Source organism: Rhinolophus sinicus, linkage group LG06, assembly GCF_036562045.2.
Source record: "Rhinolophus sinicus isolate RSC01 linkage group LG06, ASM3656204v1, whole genome shotgun sequence".
NCBI classification, from domain to species: domain Eukaryota; kingdom Metazoa; phylum Chordata; class Mammalia; order Chiroptera; family Rhinolophidae; genus Rhinolophus; species Rhinolophus sinicus.
In genome coordinates, this window is record NC_133756.1 from 118,200,419 (window position 1) to 118,217,294 (window position 16,876).

The following is a 16,876-nucleotide window of genomic DNA, read 5'->3' on the forward strand; positions in this document are numbered from 1 at the left end:
CATCCAGATGGAAGAGGTAGGTAGGGTAAGATATGGGGGAAGGGGCACCCAGCTTCCAGGCCCTTTCCTGGCATGACACACTCCCAGTACCTCCAGCAACCTTGAAAGCTCTCCAAACCCCATACTGTTGGGATTTTTATGGAGGCTTTATCACACAGACATAATCAATCATTAACTCATCCTCTTCCTAGAGGATGGGGAGGTGGGGCTTAAAGATCCAAGCTTCTAATCACGGTTTCATCTTTCTGGTGACTAGTACTCATCCTGACGCTACCCAGGAGGCCAGCAAGAGTCACCTCCTTAAAACAAAAGACACTCACCCAGGAAATTACAAGGGTTTTAGGAACTCTGTGCCAGGAACTGGTGGCAGAGACCTATACATATATTTTTTATTACTTTCCAGGTAAGGTCCCATGAAAGCCTTGGAACTGGTACCAAATCACAGCAGGCTGAGCCCTTGGGTGGGTCAGAACTGGAGCCTGCAGAGGAAACAGGAGCAGGGACCCAGCTGGCCCAAGGTAATTCTGGGAGACCGTTGTTTGCCCAGAACTCAGTCCTAAAGCTCATCCAGATGTGGTGCTTCTTGAGCAAACCAGGCCTCTGATCAGAAGAGCCCCAGGACACTCAGGAGGACAGAGCCTAACACCTGCTGCTCCTCACTCAGTATCCAGGACAGCTCAGCCAGGGCTGCTAAAACAATGCCTCACGTCCCCCACTCATGCATGCACACAGCAGACTTTCCTTAGCACCCACTTGGTGTCTCACTCAGTGCTGGCATTGAAGTCACTGTGATAAAAAAAAAAAAAAAAAAAAATCCCAGTCTTACGACAAGGAAACGAGAGCCTAGGACAACAAAAGGCCTGGTTTGAGAAGACAGTGAAGAGAGAATGCCTGGTGGGGGCAGCCAGGAAGGCTTCTCAGAGAAAGTGGCCATGGAGTTCAGATACCCTAGGCAGGGGATAAAGGGGCACGGTGGGTGTGGCTGGAGAGCCTGGGTAAGCATCCCTGGGAGTCCTTGAATGAAAGGAACCTGATTCGCGTGAAGGTTTGATCAAGGGGTGTAGGTCTCTGGGGCAGAAAACTGGGATCAGGCAGGGATGACCAGTTTTCTGAATCTCAGGACATCAGGAAGGGAGTGGGGGTCAGTCCTGTGGGCTGTGTATTGCTGGCAGGCGGGAAAAATGGGGGCTGCCAGTGGGGCTGAAGCTCTGATGTGGTCAGAGATGGGTCCTGTGAGGATCCCACTGTCTGGGCCGCAATGGCCTCCCCTTTAAAACCCAGAGTCCTCAGGGACCTAAGGGTGTGTGTCATGCGGGGTCTCTGGTCCTGCTCCCTGCACAAGAACGCAGGATATGGTGAGGCCAAAAAGGAACACCCACAGAGCCATAGATAGGGGAGTCATGCCACTATATGCTCGCTGGCGGCTGGGTTGGAGACACAGGAGGCAGGAGCCACACGATCCGCAATCCACCGTCTACCTCTCCGCCAACAAACCAACCCCCTAGTGTAGCCACGGCAGTTATATCAGTGGCCAATGGCTAACTGGTTACAGCTGATGGCCAACTAGTCAGAGCTGAAGGCTATCTACTACCTGAGCCAGCACCTTTCCACGTGAGGCTGAGAACCTGGAAACTGCTCTAGGGCTCTGTCCCCACAGGATGGGAGGAGCTCCACCTGTTTCCTTCCACCAAAGCCAGCTCCCAAGAAACACTCCCACCCCTTTAAGATCTTTATGATCTGTTATGGACACTAACTCCATTTAAAGGTCTTTGTTAAAAGAGCTCTTTTTAAAGGAACTCAGCTCAGTTCTTACAGAGAAATCACCACAGGAAGTACTGATAACTTCTAAATTTTTCTGAGCAACTGGCCCCAGGCCTATCTCCTCACCCCTTTCCCAACAGCACCAGGATGTTCTGCTCCCAGAAGCCACCTCTACACACACACACACACACACACACACACACACACACACACAGAGGATTTTTCCTGGCCCAACACAGAGCTTGCTGCCATGAGTTCTAATGGTCAGAGCCCTACCAAAAAAAAAAAAAAAAAAAGGCCACACTGAGGCTAAAGAAGTGTTGTGTATGGACACCTCCCTCCTTTCAGTTCTCCCTCTGAGCCACACACCCAGGCCCATGACACACACATCGCCATGGTCCAGGCAGATGATGGTTCCATCTCTGAGATGTGTAACATCCAAGGGCAGAGGTCCAGGAGGCGACCACCTACCAGGGTTCGACCTCTGAAGAGAGAGCTGCCTGGAATAGGACCTGGGAGTCAGCTGCCTTTGGGGGGTGGGGAGCGGTCACTGAAGCCCCACACTGAGCTCCCCCAGGGACAGTGTCAGAATGGAAAGAGGTGGGCCCAGCCCAAAGCTCTGGATACTTTTAAGAGGTAGGAAGAGAAATGCACAAAGGAAGCTGAGAAGGGCTGGCCCTACGCTGTAAGGAGAAACCAGGGGTCTGTGGTACCAGAAGTGAGTCAATAAGGAGAGTGAGGCCCAGTAACAAAAGCTGAGAGTACAGATGAGGTGGCTGTGGAACATGGCAGTGCCCGCCACATCAATTTTCTTACTTGTCAAACAGTCCAATTAGAGGAGATCCTGAGGCAGAAAACCTCTAGCTCAGGGGTGAGCTGCTGGCGGCCGTCCCACTCACATCACATCCAGCTCTCCACTGCATAGAAAGAAGGCCCAGTGGGGAGGTGACGGCCAAGACCTCTCGTCCTGGGCTGGGGCGCAGAACGGTGGGAAATGAGCTAGACTCTCTTAGCCCATCCCAGATGCAGACTTCATTCAGGCCCTGGTTCTTCCCGGCTGCAGCCATTTCCCGGCCCTCCCCAGCATCCATCATCTCCATCCCTCCCTCTCCTCCTCCCTTCCCTCAGAAGCCTTGGGAGTGCCCAGATAAAGTACCCTGACCACCATGGCCAGCGACTCCGCCTTTACAGACACAGCTGGCCTGTGGGAGACGAGAGGAAGCCGAGAAGGGGTGGGGAAGAGGCGGGGCGGGTGGGAACTCTGCAAGAGGAGTCCTCCACTCCTGGCCCAGGGCCAAACCCTGGTGGGTCAGCATCTGAGCCCAGATCCATGACTGGGATCCCGAAGATGCCCAGATTCCACCCAAGAGCCGCCGAACCAGGTCTGGGTTCCCGCTCCTACAGCCAGGTTTCGACCCTGTCCCCCCACAGCCCAGCCCGCGGCCGTCTGCCCACTCACACACCGCCAAGCCCCGTAGCTCACCCCCTGCCAGGTTGCAGCGCTGTGGGCACCGGGCAGTTTCCCCAGGCCTGGGCCGGGTTCCTCTGCCACTGCAGCCTAGCCCGGTGGGACCTCAGGACGCGGGGTTGAGCGGTCAGAGGGACGCGTGGGGTTGGCGAGTGTGCGAAAGAAGCCTTGGAGCCAGCAGGTGCGGACCATGCCCTCCGCCCACCCGCCCTGGGAGGGGCTGGCGCCACCTGGAGGCTGGCCTTGGATACCCCCCGCGAGGAGCTGGGCCGCGGACTCGCGGGAGCCTCTGGTGGCTGATGTAGGGAAGAGCCGCGATTTTACACATTTTTCACTTCGGGATCCTCTGCCTTAGCACTTGCAGAGAGCTGATATGGCTGTGCCAACTAACAGCCCGGCCCTGACTTACCTTCCTCCGCCACCTGCCCTGCCACTCTCCACACCAAGCAACTCTACCCTTCACCACACGGTGGGAGCACAGACCTCTCACCACCCTCCCCTGCGCCCAGATGGAGTCAAGTGGCCTCAGGGCCTTTTTTGTCATCTGGGTGGCCCCCACATTCAGGCCTGGCTTCTCGCACTGCCAGCTCCCACCTGGTGGTGGAGTTGTTGCAGCTTTAACTTTGAGCCCTGGGGTCAGGATTCTAGTCTAGTCTCTGTCCGTTTCTGAGCTGCCTCTGTATGATTAGGAAGACGTCCCACCTTACTGGGCTATTGTGGGCATTAAGTGGGCTGACATAGTACAAGCAAGTTTATTATTAGAATCTGGCCAGTTCCTCTCCTGCCCTTCCTGCGGAGTGTGGAGGAAGAACAATTATACAACTGAGTAGGAGCATTTCCCGGGGCCTCAGGCAGGTCATTTAACCTCTCTCAGCCTCCGTTATCCCGTCTGTAAAACAGGGATAATCTCTACCTAGCCAAACTGTTAGAAGGCCGAGATGAAATTATAATCAAGTGACTGACATGGTGTTTAGCACATAGAAGCAAAACACAAAGGTAGTACCAGCTGAATTATTCAAATCATTATTCTGATCGAGAAATGCCTCTTTACCCTTCAAGGCAACCTCCTCCTGGGAGCCTTCCTTGTACTCCCCATGGCAGTCACGGCTTCCATCTCTGGACTCCCACAGCCCTGGTGCTCTTCCAGCACAGCCTTTTCCCTTATTTACTCAGCAAATATGTGTTTAATGCCTTATATGTGTATCATGTTGAATCTAGGTGCAGGATGAATAAGACATAGTTCCTATTCTCCTAACAGTGGGGGGCAGTGAATGTGTCAATAGGTGGATAATTTCATAGCACTAAGGAGTCAGTAAAATGAGAAAACAGAAAAGCAGGTGGGGGAGGAGCTGCTTATAATGGGTAGTCAGGAAGGGCTCATTAAGCTTTCTGGATGACAAAAAGCAGCCTTGCAAAGATCTAGAAGAACCACTTGCCAGGGAGAAAGAACAGCTAATGCAAAGGCCCTGAGGCAGGAGAATACATGTGGCACGCATGGGAGCAGAACAATCCAGGGGACTAGAGCACAGTGAGTACTAAACACACCTGTCACTGTCCCTAAGTCGCCACCTCTAGATGAAGCCCCATGAGGGCACTGACCTAATTTATTGGGTCCACAGCACAGGACGGACCTAGACCTCTGAAAAGTGGTGTTAAAATTCTGTTGCAGTAATAAATGGGAGTGAATCAGTTGGCCTTTCTGCAGCCCCATTCATATCTTAGAGGACTCCAACTGGGTCGCCCAGCCAGGCCGGGGCTCCTTCCCTGGACCAACAACCTTCAGGGAAGAGCTGCTGAGATGAGGAAACAAGAGAGGTGCCCAGAGACAGGAAGTGACCTGTCCAAGGTCACACAGCCAGCAAGCTGCAGAGATGGGCGAAGAATCCTTTTTCCTCTGCCTCCCCAGCCATGTGGGTCTTCTGTCCTGTGCATCCCAAATGCCCTCTCCCTCCCTAAGCTGTAGGAGCCCAGAGCTCCAGGAGAGGGAACTAAAGTGAGGCAGACTGGTCCCTCCTTTTCTGCTATAAACGCACAGAGCAAGGATCCCACAAGCCCCTTCCTTCCAAAGCCATGTCCAGTCAGGCAGCCTGAGCTTGTACCCTCTGGCCCTGGATGTGGATGAGGTCAGCTTGAAGTGAAAGGTTAGGGGGCTGAAGCCTGGAGTCCTGTACAACAGGACTGGGATACCCTGGGCTCCAGGTTCAGCACCATCACTCTGACCCTGCAGCCACAACCTCTCCAGGGCAGACAGAGCCGAAAAACAGTCTCCTGAGTCAGCATATAGCAGGCCGGCCGCACAGTATCATCTGCAGTTAGCTGCCAGCATTTCAGGACCTTATATGGACTGTTAGTAGCAAACCCGGCTTCACAGAAGGAGCCCCTGTCCCCTGGGAAGAATGACATGGGAATCTCTGATCCAATCATCTTTGTGTGCCAACAAAATTTCACTGGAAAAGTTTTATTGAAAAAAAATTGTACAAATAAGTTCTTGGTTTGACAGCAACAAAGGCTCATTTTCTCCCCATCATTGAAAATCCATTAAAGGGAAAAAGTTCATCCCTACAATGCTTGACCAGAGTCTGCCCAGGAGCCCCACCCACCATGAGCTATTTCCTGATCCCTCTCAGTGGGGCCAGGGCCACTCTGGGTGTGCCTGTCCCAGGGGCTGCAGCACCTATTTTGATAGTTGAGGGAAGTTGGGAGAAGACTGGGATAGAGCTGGTGGGGCGGAGGGGACTGAGGTGGTGGTAGTGTCAGAAAAGAGGGTCCCCATTCTACGAGGGCGTGGCTGAACCCCCCAGCTCAATTCTGTCTCCCAAATGAGAAAGCACTTGCCTATAAATATGAACACTGATTGAGGCAGGTTTGTTCCTAGGACTCTGAGGACAGGGCATGATGACGATTGTCCAGGTCCCACAGGGTGTGGGGCTGGGCTCAGCATCATGATGTCTGGTGGCCCATGTCCAAGCAGAGGGAATTCTGGCTGGGAAGGTCTGTTCAGACACACAGGAAGTCTGCTGTTCCCCCACCCACCCACCCCATGGAATATCCAAGGTCAGTACCTCAGTTCCCCCCCACCCCCGTAGCACCCATATATCTCAGGAGCCTTCAGCTGCCTCCTGCCATCTCGTGGCCACCCAGGGCCCTACAACTCATCTCGCATCTTGTCGCCCTTGGGCCGGACCAGGCGCCCAATGAACAACAGGGAACCGCTCTGGGAGTCTCGAACCAAGAAGATGAAGGGGTGGTCGGCATAGAAGAGCTTGGGACTGCGCAGCTCCTCGCGCCCATAGATGTCCTGGTCAAAGGGGTTGCCCTCTGTGTCCCACTCGAAGGCGGTGGCATGGAACACACTGGCCAAGTACAGGTCCTTCTTGCCCGACATGCGCGACAGGTCTGCCTTATTCTTGTCGATGGCCTCAGTCAGACCCAGGCCAGCCAGGTGTTTCTATGGGAACAGGTGAGTGCCAGGTGAGGCCACAGCAGGCAAGGCTTCCAGACCCTCCCCTTCCACCCACCCTGTCTACCATCTCCCGCCCGCCTGTACCTCAGAGCAGCGCATTCCTACTCCCTGGTCACCTCCAGTTCTCATGACAACCCTGCAAGAGCTTCTAATTGGCACTCGACAGATGAGGAAACTGAGACTCAGGGAAAAGGCAGAATGTATCCCTGACCCTGCCAAGAAATCTTGACTAGTGCTTCTCGAAGTATGGGTCACAGACAGCTAGCATCAGCACCACCTGGGAGTTTATACGAAACACACATTCCTTGACCCCAGCCTGGCACCACTGAATCAGAATCTCTGCAGGGAGACCCGGAACCTTTTAAACAAACTCTCCAGGTAATTCTTGGCACACTCGAGTCTGAGAAAGACTGAATTAAGGATAGCCATTACCACATTACACTGGGGCTTAAAACCTTTCCAGAGTGCTATGACGTCTGGGATTTGCTTCCAAATAATGTGATGGGGGAGGAATGGGTGTGTACTCGTAGATGAATCCTCATTGGTCGTGAGTGGATGGATGATGGCTGAAGCTGGGTGAATGGATACAATGCACTAATCTGTTTTCATACAATTCCATAGTAAAACCTTAAAACACATATCCACAAACATACATACACACACACCCCTTATCCATGGCTCGGCACAGCCCTCGGACACCAGGTACAAGCTCTTTCCCAGGTGATCTGTGCTTACATTGTAGCCTCACCCCTTAAGCATGTACCACCCTGTTCTCCATCCGACAAGCTCACTGAACAACTGGCATCCTCAAAAGCATTTGATAGCTGCCCTCTCTCCCTGTGGTGCTCGTTAGACATCATGTCGTCCAGAAGCCTTCCCTACCCCACAAGACCGGAGCAGCTCTTCCCTGGGCCTCTCTCTGCCTATCTGTGTTTAGTCCTGTCTGTCTCTCCCACGTGACTCAGATCTCCCCCAGGGCAGGGCCCATGTCCAGGGCTCTCTCTGGCTCTCAGTGTGGAAGAGGCAGCAGTAAAGGACTGTGGGCTGAGTGAACAACAGCCTTTGGGGCCAAGGCTTCTGCAGGACAGTCCACCTCCCAACCTAGCCAAATAGGCCGTAGACATGGGAGCCTGAGCGTTGGCTGGTCCCGAAACAGGCATTCTAGGCCAAGCTACTCTAATCCCGATGATCTTGCACAAGTCACCCACTTCGAATTTCCCAACTCACTCTATCCCACAGACCGCTGGGTAATGTGCACACCCAGGGTTCCAGAAAGACCCTGGAGAAAGAAGAGGAGAAGGGATTCATATAATAGCCACTGCAGAAGAGGCTGGAGAAGAGCAAGGACAGCCCAGGAGGAAGACAGTGATGGCTCCTCACCGGACAACATAGGGCTATTCTTCAGTACAGACCATCCAAGCTCCACCAGTCTCTTTGGTTTGGAGCCTAAGCCTCATTTCACCTCAAGCTTTCTCTCTCCACTCTCTCAACAGCAAGTCTGAATGAATTCAGTGGGTGAGAGGCCTGCCAAGGAACCTTATCTGGCATCCAAGGCAGGAATAAGATGAAATTTCCCTTTGGAATATATTTTTTAAAAATCTCTCTCTCCTGACTGACAAAAAGGCCACCCTGAGCTTTCACCTTGAGGACTAATTGCAGCTGCACCACTTACTAGCCAGGATGACCTTAGCAAGTCACTGCTGCTCCCCGAGTTGCTGCCCACCACCCAGGGTGGTCATGAGGCAGAAATCACGTTGAGCGAGTAGGTTGTTTCCAGCCATCCCAAGTGACCCACACCTGAAAGTCCTGATTAGCCTATTACAGAATGGGGGACAATCCTCCACCTCGAACAGTCTGTACTGGGGGCACTCAGTCTCTTAGAGGCGCAGCGCACAGGATTAAGGGCATGGCTTGGTGCCAGAGTTACTACTGGCTGTGTGACTTTGGATGTTATTTAACCTGAGCCTCAGTTTCCACAGCTATAAGATAAGGTTGACAGTCCTACCTAATGAGGATTAAGAGTTTAATACATATAAAGTGCTTAGAAGAGTGCCTGGCATACAGCAAGTGCTCAATTCTCTTTAGCCACTGATGTTATCATCTTCCTACGGGCAGAGCCCATGCCTCCTCCCCGTGACCCCCCACAGCTGAGACCAGGACTGCCTGCACACCCAGAGGGGCTCAGGACAGACCTGCTGAGCTGGTGAATGGGTGCCCAAGTACCCCCCTGCTTCACCTGGAAGCCTCCACGTCGGGCCGCCCCTCACCTGCAGGTCGTGGGTCACCTCCACCACCCCCTTGGGCAGGGAGATGGCGACAGCCTTCTTCTGCATCTTCCCCATCCAGATCTTCAGCTGCTCTTTGGTCAGCATCTTTTCAAGGCGCTCAAGGGGCTCCACGTGGTGGGGCATGAGGATGATGAGGCTGGACAGCTTGTGGGCCAGGGGCATCTCCACCATTTGCAGCTTCTCCTTCTCATCGTCATAGTAGTTGTAAAGGCCTGGGAGAAGAGCAGAGAGGGCACTGGGCAGGCTGTGGGGCTAAGGTGGGCCAGGCCCCAAGCACCCTCAGATCCCCACCTTGGCCCCCAGCTGTACAAGGCACTACCTGTCCGGTGCATCATCGTGACACCCACGGTGTAGGAACGGGTCACCATGAAACCTCGGTTATCCACCATCTTATGGTGGAATCTCTCATCCCAGTGTGCTGTAGTGGGAAGTAGAATACAAGGTCAGAAATAGATGCCCCCTCCCTCGAGACGCAGCCCTTCCCAACCGCATATCTGGATTTATTCCTGCCACAGGCCTTTGTTCTAGTCTTCGGGCCTCGGTTGCAGCCCACCTCCCCCGAGAATCCAGCCCAGAGTTCATGCTCCCTGCTTTGGGGAGTGGGGGTCTTGGCCCCAGGACATTCAGCCTGAAGATTGGCTCTCTACAGTCAGGGCTGACTGTGACTGTGCCACATGGCAGAGAACTCCTTCAGGAGGACCCTCGGTCAGCCACCACCATGTCCACCCTCTACCCTGGCACCTGTCAGGCATTTGGGCAACATACATTAAGCTCTACTTCCCACCCCACCTGCTAACTGAGGGGTGTGTGCCCTGGGCAGGTAGTACTTCAAGACCACCCTTAAGTCTTGTCTGCAAATCCCATCTCTGTGGCCAGAAAAATGACCCCAAAACTGCATATATGACAGTGGCCTGAGCCCTGACCTGTGTTCAAATCCAGCCTCAGCTGCTTACTGGCTGTGAGACCTTTCACTACTCGGTCCCTTCATTGGTAAAATGGGGGTTACCTCATTCTCATAGCACACCATGAGGGGAACAGTGTTATCCATACAGGTATTCAAAAACACACATTAACCCCAATTCAACACAGAAGCAGCACCTGGGGCTGCATCCTGGCTCTGCTACCTCCTAGTGGAGCCTCCGTTTCCTTACCTGTGAAATGGAGGTAACACCACCTGTCCCCAGGGTGGCTTTGAGGATCAGGCAAGAGCACAGGTGTGGGTTCAACACTTACTACTGAGGCGGAAGTGAGTACTGAATTTTACTGATTCCAAGCAAGCTATAGCATTTTGTTGTGATGAAACACAGAGGAGCACATCCTCTGGAGTTTCTCTGCAGGCCTTGAGTCTCCCCTTCCTTTAGACACAGCACTGCACCTGTCTGAACTTAGTATCTTATATGTAAGATACTTTAATAACAGTGCCTGCCTCCACGGTTGCTTTGATTCAACGACAAGCAGCCAGGTGCTAGGCACAGCAATACAGCTTTAACTTGCCAAAGGCTCGGGGGACAGGAGGCGCCCCCAGCCCCACCACGCCCAGCCCCGCCCCTCCGGACTCACGCTTGAAGAACATGGCGTTGACCAGTAGAGCACCATCCGTGCGCTCCACCTCTTTGGTGACCTCGGGCAGCTTGCCGTCGGTGGTTTGGGCCGCCCATTCGTTGATGGACTGCAGGGCGCTGCGCTTGTCGCGGAAGTTGATCTTGGAGTGCTCGCAGTTGTAGTGCTGCTTGCTGCTGCGCACGAAGTCCTCCGCGAAGCTCACGGAGCTGGGTCCGTACAGGCGGCTGCCCAGCTTCCAGGTCACATTGCGCGCAGTGCTGTTGCTGACGGAGCGCAGCAGCTCGCCCAGGCCCGCGTGCACCTCCTCGTCGCGCAGCTGCTCCGCACTCAGTACTGCCTTGGCCTGTGACGCGGTCGCCGCCTTGCCGCCCAGCGACACTAATCCCAGCGACGAGGCCACCACCACCGGCGACAACAGGATGTTCTCCACCGCCTGATCCTTGGCCATGGCCTGGTAGAGACTGAAGGCCAGGCCAGCGCTGCGCTCAGCCAGTGTGGCTGCCTTGGGGCTCAGCTTCTCCGCCGTGCCAGGGGCTGCTGCGGCTGCCGCGGGTTTCTTCACCTCGGCGGCCAGGGCCACAGCCAGGAGGCAGAAGGTGCTGGTGAGCAGGAGTGAGCGCATGGCTGGGAGGTGGGTTGTGTGCACCACAGAGGACCTGTGAGGGCTGCAGAGAGAGCCAGGTCCTGAAGCCCTACCTAGATGGTCCTCCCCAACAACCATCCCCCACCTTCTGGCCACCACCAAGTTCCCTGAAGATGGGAGCAAGGGAGTCCAAAACTCTGGGGAGCTCAGACCTAACCTTGGGCTGTCCAGATTGGAGGGGTCTCAGTCTGCCTATCTTGCAGAGAGGCCTGCTTTGACACAGGGTTCCTGGGTTCCACCTCCACCCTAGTGTTTTCTTGCACTGAACTTACAACACTTAGACCGACATGTTTATTTTTGTATTATTTCCATCCCTAACTAGTCTGTGACCTCCAAGACAGGAAACCTAGCCAGTCTGGCTTCCCTCTATATCCCCAGTGCCTAGCATACAACAGGCTTCCGCAATTCATAAAGGAACAGAAACCAGGGTCACTTGGCCATCCCTGGGGTCCCCAGTATGTATAAAGGTTTATTCTGATCTCATACATCCCTAGGGCCCTTCTTCAGTGGAAGAATGTGGCAGATGGGCTGAGGGTCAGCACGAAGCCCAGGGGCCTGTGCACAGGATGTAGGCCTGCTCCTCCCCATGCCTCTCATTCTGCCCTGGATGTTAATGAGTCATTGGTTGGTTCACTCATTAAATGAACCATCTACTGACCCAAGGGTGACCTTGAGCATGTGTGTGCACACACGTGCGCGTGTCTACCCCTTTCTGAGCCTTACTCTCCCTTTTCCAAGTTGTAAGGATCTCCATCTCCATGCCCAAGGCCTCTGTCTTGGCAGGGACTTGCCTGCCCATCTGCCCACAGCCCTTGGAGCAGATAGGAAATCCCCAGGATGAAAGCTGGGTTGGGTGGGGGAGTAGGTTTCCTGAGAGGAAGGATACTGGGGGAGGGGGTAAGTCACAGCTCAAAGAAGCAATGACACCCCTACTTCTTCCCCAGAAGGTGGCCAGATGTGTATTCAGCCTCCCAGGAAGCTGGGGATAGCCACTGCCACACAGACTATCTGCTTTATGGCTTTAGGGTTGCCCACAGGTCCCGTCCCTAAACCACAGCAGTAGCAATGGCCCTTAGGACAAGCCTCCCTTCTCCTTCTGGGGCGTCCAATCAGGACAGTCTCTTCTCATGGGGCACGTCCACACTCCTCCTCCTTCAGGTCATTTCCCCCTCTACTTCATGCAGCAGGACAGAAGAGGAGATAGCAGGACAGGGGGAAGGGTTAGAAGGTACACTGGTGGAAGCTGGGATCCCACTGCTCTGGCAAATGCCATCTTGTGGCCCTTCTCAAGGAAGACTGAAAACTCAGAATCCTGGTGGAAGACCCTCAGGACTTGCGCCTGCCTGTGGGAGCACTGAGTTTCTGGGAAGGCTCTACTGCTGCAGCGGTCCTGTGAACCCCCTCTCCTGGGCTGGCCATCCTTGAAGGTGCAGGGCAAAGGAGAAGCAAAGGGTACATGGGGAAAGGTGGGGAGAGGAAGGAAGGCCACAGAGATTCACAGCTACCTGGGGGAAGGTACATAAGTCATGGACCCTAGAGTACAGATTGTAGGGGTAAGAGAGAAACTTACTCTAAAGTACAGTTTGGGGAAGAGACAGCTCAGGGTCTGGCCACCTGCCTCCCAGCCCTAACTCCTTCCCCCCCAGGCCTGGAGTCTCAAAGGCAGTGACTACATAATTATTGTACAAACAAGCACACTTAAGAGAGTAGAATGAGGCCCTACGAATGATGCCAACACAACCAGCACACTGTCACCCTCTTCAAAGGCCACCTCTAGTCCAGAGAGCTGACGCCACAGCTCAGACCCTGCAGAGGCCACCAGCATCCCCCTTGGGAGACCATCAAGAAGTACAGCTCACAGTCCTGCCACGTGGCAGACACCATCTTGACAGCCCCCACCCCCAGCCAACCAGAACCTCAAAGGGCTGGGAGGGGCTTTCCAAGAAAGCTCCAAATGACTAGTTTGGAATTCCTCAGGCAGCCACACAGCTGCGCTCCTGCTCCTGCTCCAGCTCCAGCTCCAGCTACGTGGCAGGCTGGAAACTGAATTATCTCCACCCACCAGAGGGGGGCTTCCAGCCTGGGAAGCAGGAGGCCTGGGTTCTGGTCCCAGAGGGTACCATGGAACATCCCTTGCATTAGCCCCCAGCCCACACATGGCTCTCTGCAGGAAGATGTGTGGCTGTGGAGAAGGGCTGCCCTGTTAACCCAGCAACAAGAACGGAGGAAGGCAAGTCACTGCAAGCAAGCTGGCCTCCCACAGCCCAGCCCATGTTGCCACAGAAATCCCAGCCCTTAGGCCAAGATTGGATGATTTACAGTCCCACAAAGAAAGATACACGATCAGATGCCCACAGCGAGCCAGCCAGACTGAGCTGAGACTGGATTCTGGGTTTCTGTTAAGAAAAAGAAAAGGAAAGCAGCTGCCAAGGGGGTCACCAGAGAGGGGCTCAAACACTTGAGGAGGTCTAAAGTACCTTGAAACTGCCTCAGGGGGAGGTCAATGCCTGCCTTTTTCATTCTGAAAGAAAACAGAAGAGTGAGGAGGATGGGATAGGGACGGCCTGGGTGGTGGTGAGGATAGGCCTGGAAGGCCCAGCCCCCAAAAGGGACCCCATCTACACTGCCCCTGGCACAAAGGGAGACCTAGCCAGTCCCAGATCTACAGGGACCTTGGATCCACCTCACTGTACAGTGGGAGAAACTGAGGCCAGAGAGGGGCAGGGAAGCACCCCTGGCCCACAGGGATCCGTGGGGGCCTCCTTCCTCCCAGAAGCACCCACAGAGCCCCTCCTGAGGGCTGGATATGGTGTCCCGTTACACAGCCAGTAAAAAACATTTCTGCTGGGAATCCTGGTGACCAGAGACTAGAGGGGACCGGGAGGCCTCAGGGAGGGGGGATGGGCAGATGAACCATCTGAGGACGGGAGGGTGTGGTCCTAGTCAAAGACTCTCTGGGAACCAAAGCCCCCTAATTTTCCCCAGCGTCCCTCCATCCGGGCCCTGCAGTCCAGAGGGACCAGCCGGAAACCCGGGAAGAGGAGGGGCCAGGCCTTGTGGCCGTGCTGGAGGTGGTTTCATTCTTCTTCCTCCAGTGGTGTGGGGAATGTCCCTAAGCTGGGGGCAGGCAACCCCAGTCTCTGGAAGTAGCCTTAAACCTGCAGTTACTCAAAGAACCAGGTGGCAGTAGACAGAATCAGAGTGGGTGCCTCAAAGCCTTCTAGTCAGCCCTCCCACCGGGTGGAAGGGTGCAGACCCTGCTGCCTCATTCCTTTCGAAGGGGGTGTAGGGGAGACATGCTGGTCAAGTCCTCCCTCTAGCTGCCATCTACACACGCAGGCTTCTGATTAGAAATGAAGCCACCATTGGTGACTCCTCCCAAACCGTGGGGACCCCAAAAGCCAAGACCTCCCACCCCAGGAAAAGCCAAAACTATTTCACCTCTTTTCCTACCACCCTGCCTTCAGGAGACTCACAATGCCCCTACAAGCCAGTAAGGAGGCTGGCCCACCAATCCCTGTAGCCCCTGGGCCTCAACCCCAGAACTGGAGGCACCCAACCTGCAGAGCTGGCCTGGCCCACCAGTACTTGCTGGAATGGGCCCCAGACCCATCTCCTCCTTGACCCTGCCAGAAGGTCGAGTCTCAGCATCCTGGCTCCAGGCCCACTGCTTCCTCTGCCATCACACCCCTGCCCCACACTTTTGGGGAACCCTAAACTTTTTCGGGATCCTCCCAAGTGCTGGATTCCACAATCGGCTCTGGTCTCTACCCTAGCCCTCAGGCTACTCCACCGTAGCCATCTAGCTCCGAATTCTCGATCCGAACCCTTCAGCTGCCCCCAAAGTGCCAGGGACTCTAGTTGGCCTCCAACCCCTCCCGAGGGCCTCCCGCCCCTCTTGCTCTCGTGAGCACCCACAAAGCGCCCGCCGCTCCCCAGCCCGGCCCCACTGACCCCCGGCTGCCCCGCCCCTCACCTGAGCCGGGCCGGGCTGGCGCCGGGATGGGACTCGCACAGCAGCCACGGATGGATTCTACTCCCCGCCGTTCCCCTCTCCCCAGATCTATATATGGCGTCCCCTCCTCCCGCCCGTACCGAGAAACTTCTGGAAAGTTGGAAGAGCTTCCGGAGGGCGCCCCGGCTCCGCCAAAAAAAAGCCAAAGACCTCCCCCAAACCGCCCCGGCTCCCGCCCCTCCCTCCCTCGGCGGGCGCTCTCGCGGCCGCTGGGTCCTATTGCCCCATCATTGGATGGGGCGCCAGGGAGCCGCTGCCGGGGGGGGGGGGGGGGGGGCAGTTGGGACTGCTGAGCTGGAGAGCACACGGGGCTCTAGGATCCAGCCCCCCAGAGAGGAGCACCCTCCGACCCAGGCTCTCTGCACAAGCCAGCTTACCCCTGATCGCACGTTCCTTCCAGTATCCCTTTCCCTGCAGGGGCTCTGCCCGGAATGGATCCACTACCCCCTATTTTAGAGCTGAAACTAATTGGGTCCTCCTACGCACCCCTTCTTCGGTCAGGGCCCTCTCTCCTTTGTCTTAGGGGAGGTGGTCAGAGGTTGGGAGGCAGAGCCCTTTTCCCTCTGCAGTTTGTTCTGAAGACCTAGGCTGGAGCTCAACCTCAGTAACTGCTTGGAAGGGGAGTGGGGTTGGACCAGACGCAGTACTTGACCCTCACCCGCTGAAGTCTTGGAGTGATAGAGGCAGAGGCACCTGGGGAACATCAGGTGGTCTGGCTGGGCCTGGAGGGATGCACAGTTAGGAAACCCTGGCTGTCCACTAAGTAATAAGCTGTGTGACACTAAGCAAGTTACTTTACTTTTCTGGGCCTCAGTTCCTTTGTGTAATGTGGTGCTAAGTCATTCCTTGCTTCCTTCGCTGTCTGTCTCTGTCTTTCTCTCTCCTTGGTCGTCCCTGTCTGGGTCCCCTCCCACAGGTTCCAGGTCTCACTATCAACTCTTCCCACCCCACCCTCCCACAACTGATAAGCCCCTTGATCTCCAAGCTATGCTGGGGTATTCATTTCTGTCCTAGGAACTGAAGAGACAGCTGAGAACAGGGCAAAGTCCCTGCCCTTGACCAGTACATCCTGAGTTGGGTATGTAAATGTTAGTAGGGAACTCAGGAAGGCAGACGATTGTTTAGGACACCCCTCCCCCATCTTCTTTAATAATGAAATGATAGGTAACAGATGGGCACAGTATGGAGAGGAAAGCACTGGGTAAAGAGACACGTCATTCATTCCTTCACTCATTCATTCATTCAACCAGCTGTGCAGAGCATCTTCTTTCTTCCAGGTATATTTGTATCTCGGGGAGAAAATGAGGCCAAGCAATGGCTGGTGAATCATCTGGGTCCCTGGCAGCCGGAGTGGGAGAGGGACCTTTCTGGTGGTGGTGACTAACGACTCAGTCATCAAAGTCTGATGGCAAGGACTGTGGGAAATCTGAGATCCCATGAGCTTCAGACTCTTCGAATCAGGGTCAAAGATTCGATTACTTGAATCCTAAAGTGATCATCATAGAATATGACATTTTGCTCGAAGCCGCATGGACTCTTTGAATCCACCTAAGGAATCTCAGAATGTCAAAGAATCTTACAGTAAAAGTATTAAGGATTCAAGGTTGCAAGGCATCTTAGAAGTCGAGAATTCCTGTCTACAGCCCCAGGCAAAAGTTCTCCCTGTAGTATCCCA

The 16,876-nt window shown here is 54.7% G+C and overlaps 1 protein-coding gene across 3 annotated transcripts; it reads right to left on the minus strand.

Annotated features, from left to right (window-relative positions):
• Positions 1 to 5,671: 5,671 nt before the first annotated feature.
• On the minus strand, positions 5,672 to 15,342 carry SERPINH1 (serpin family H member 1). Of its 3 annotated transcripts, XM_019726451.2 has the most exons (6): positions 15,163 to 15,259; positions 13,664 to 13,707; positions 10,541 to 11,208; positions 9,300 to 9,398; positions 8,960 to 9,192; positions 5,672 to 6,677 (listed from the first exon to the last, which is right to left on the minus strand). In XM_019726451.2, the coding sequence occupies exons 3-6, from the start codon at positions 11,163 to 11,165 to the stop codon at positions 6,375 to 6,377; spliced, it is 1,260 nt and encodes a 419-aa protein (XP_019582010.1). In that variant the 5' UTR covers positions 11,166 to 11,208; positions 13,664 to 13,707; positions 15,163 to 15,259; the 3' UTR covers positions 5,672 to 6,374. The 3 variants fall into 3 exon arrangements, with proteins under 3 accessions (XP_019582010.1, XP_019582011.1, XP_019582013.1); XM_019726452.2 differs by lacking the exons at positions 13,664 to 13,707; positions 15,163 to 15,259 and adding an exon at positions 15,282 to 15,342; XM_019726454.2 differs by lacking the exon at positions 13,664 to 13,707 and having other exon boundaries at positions 15,163 to 15,221.
• Between the last annotated feature and the right edge of the window lie 1,534 nt (positions 15,343 to 16,876).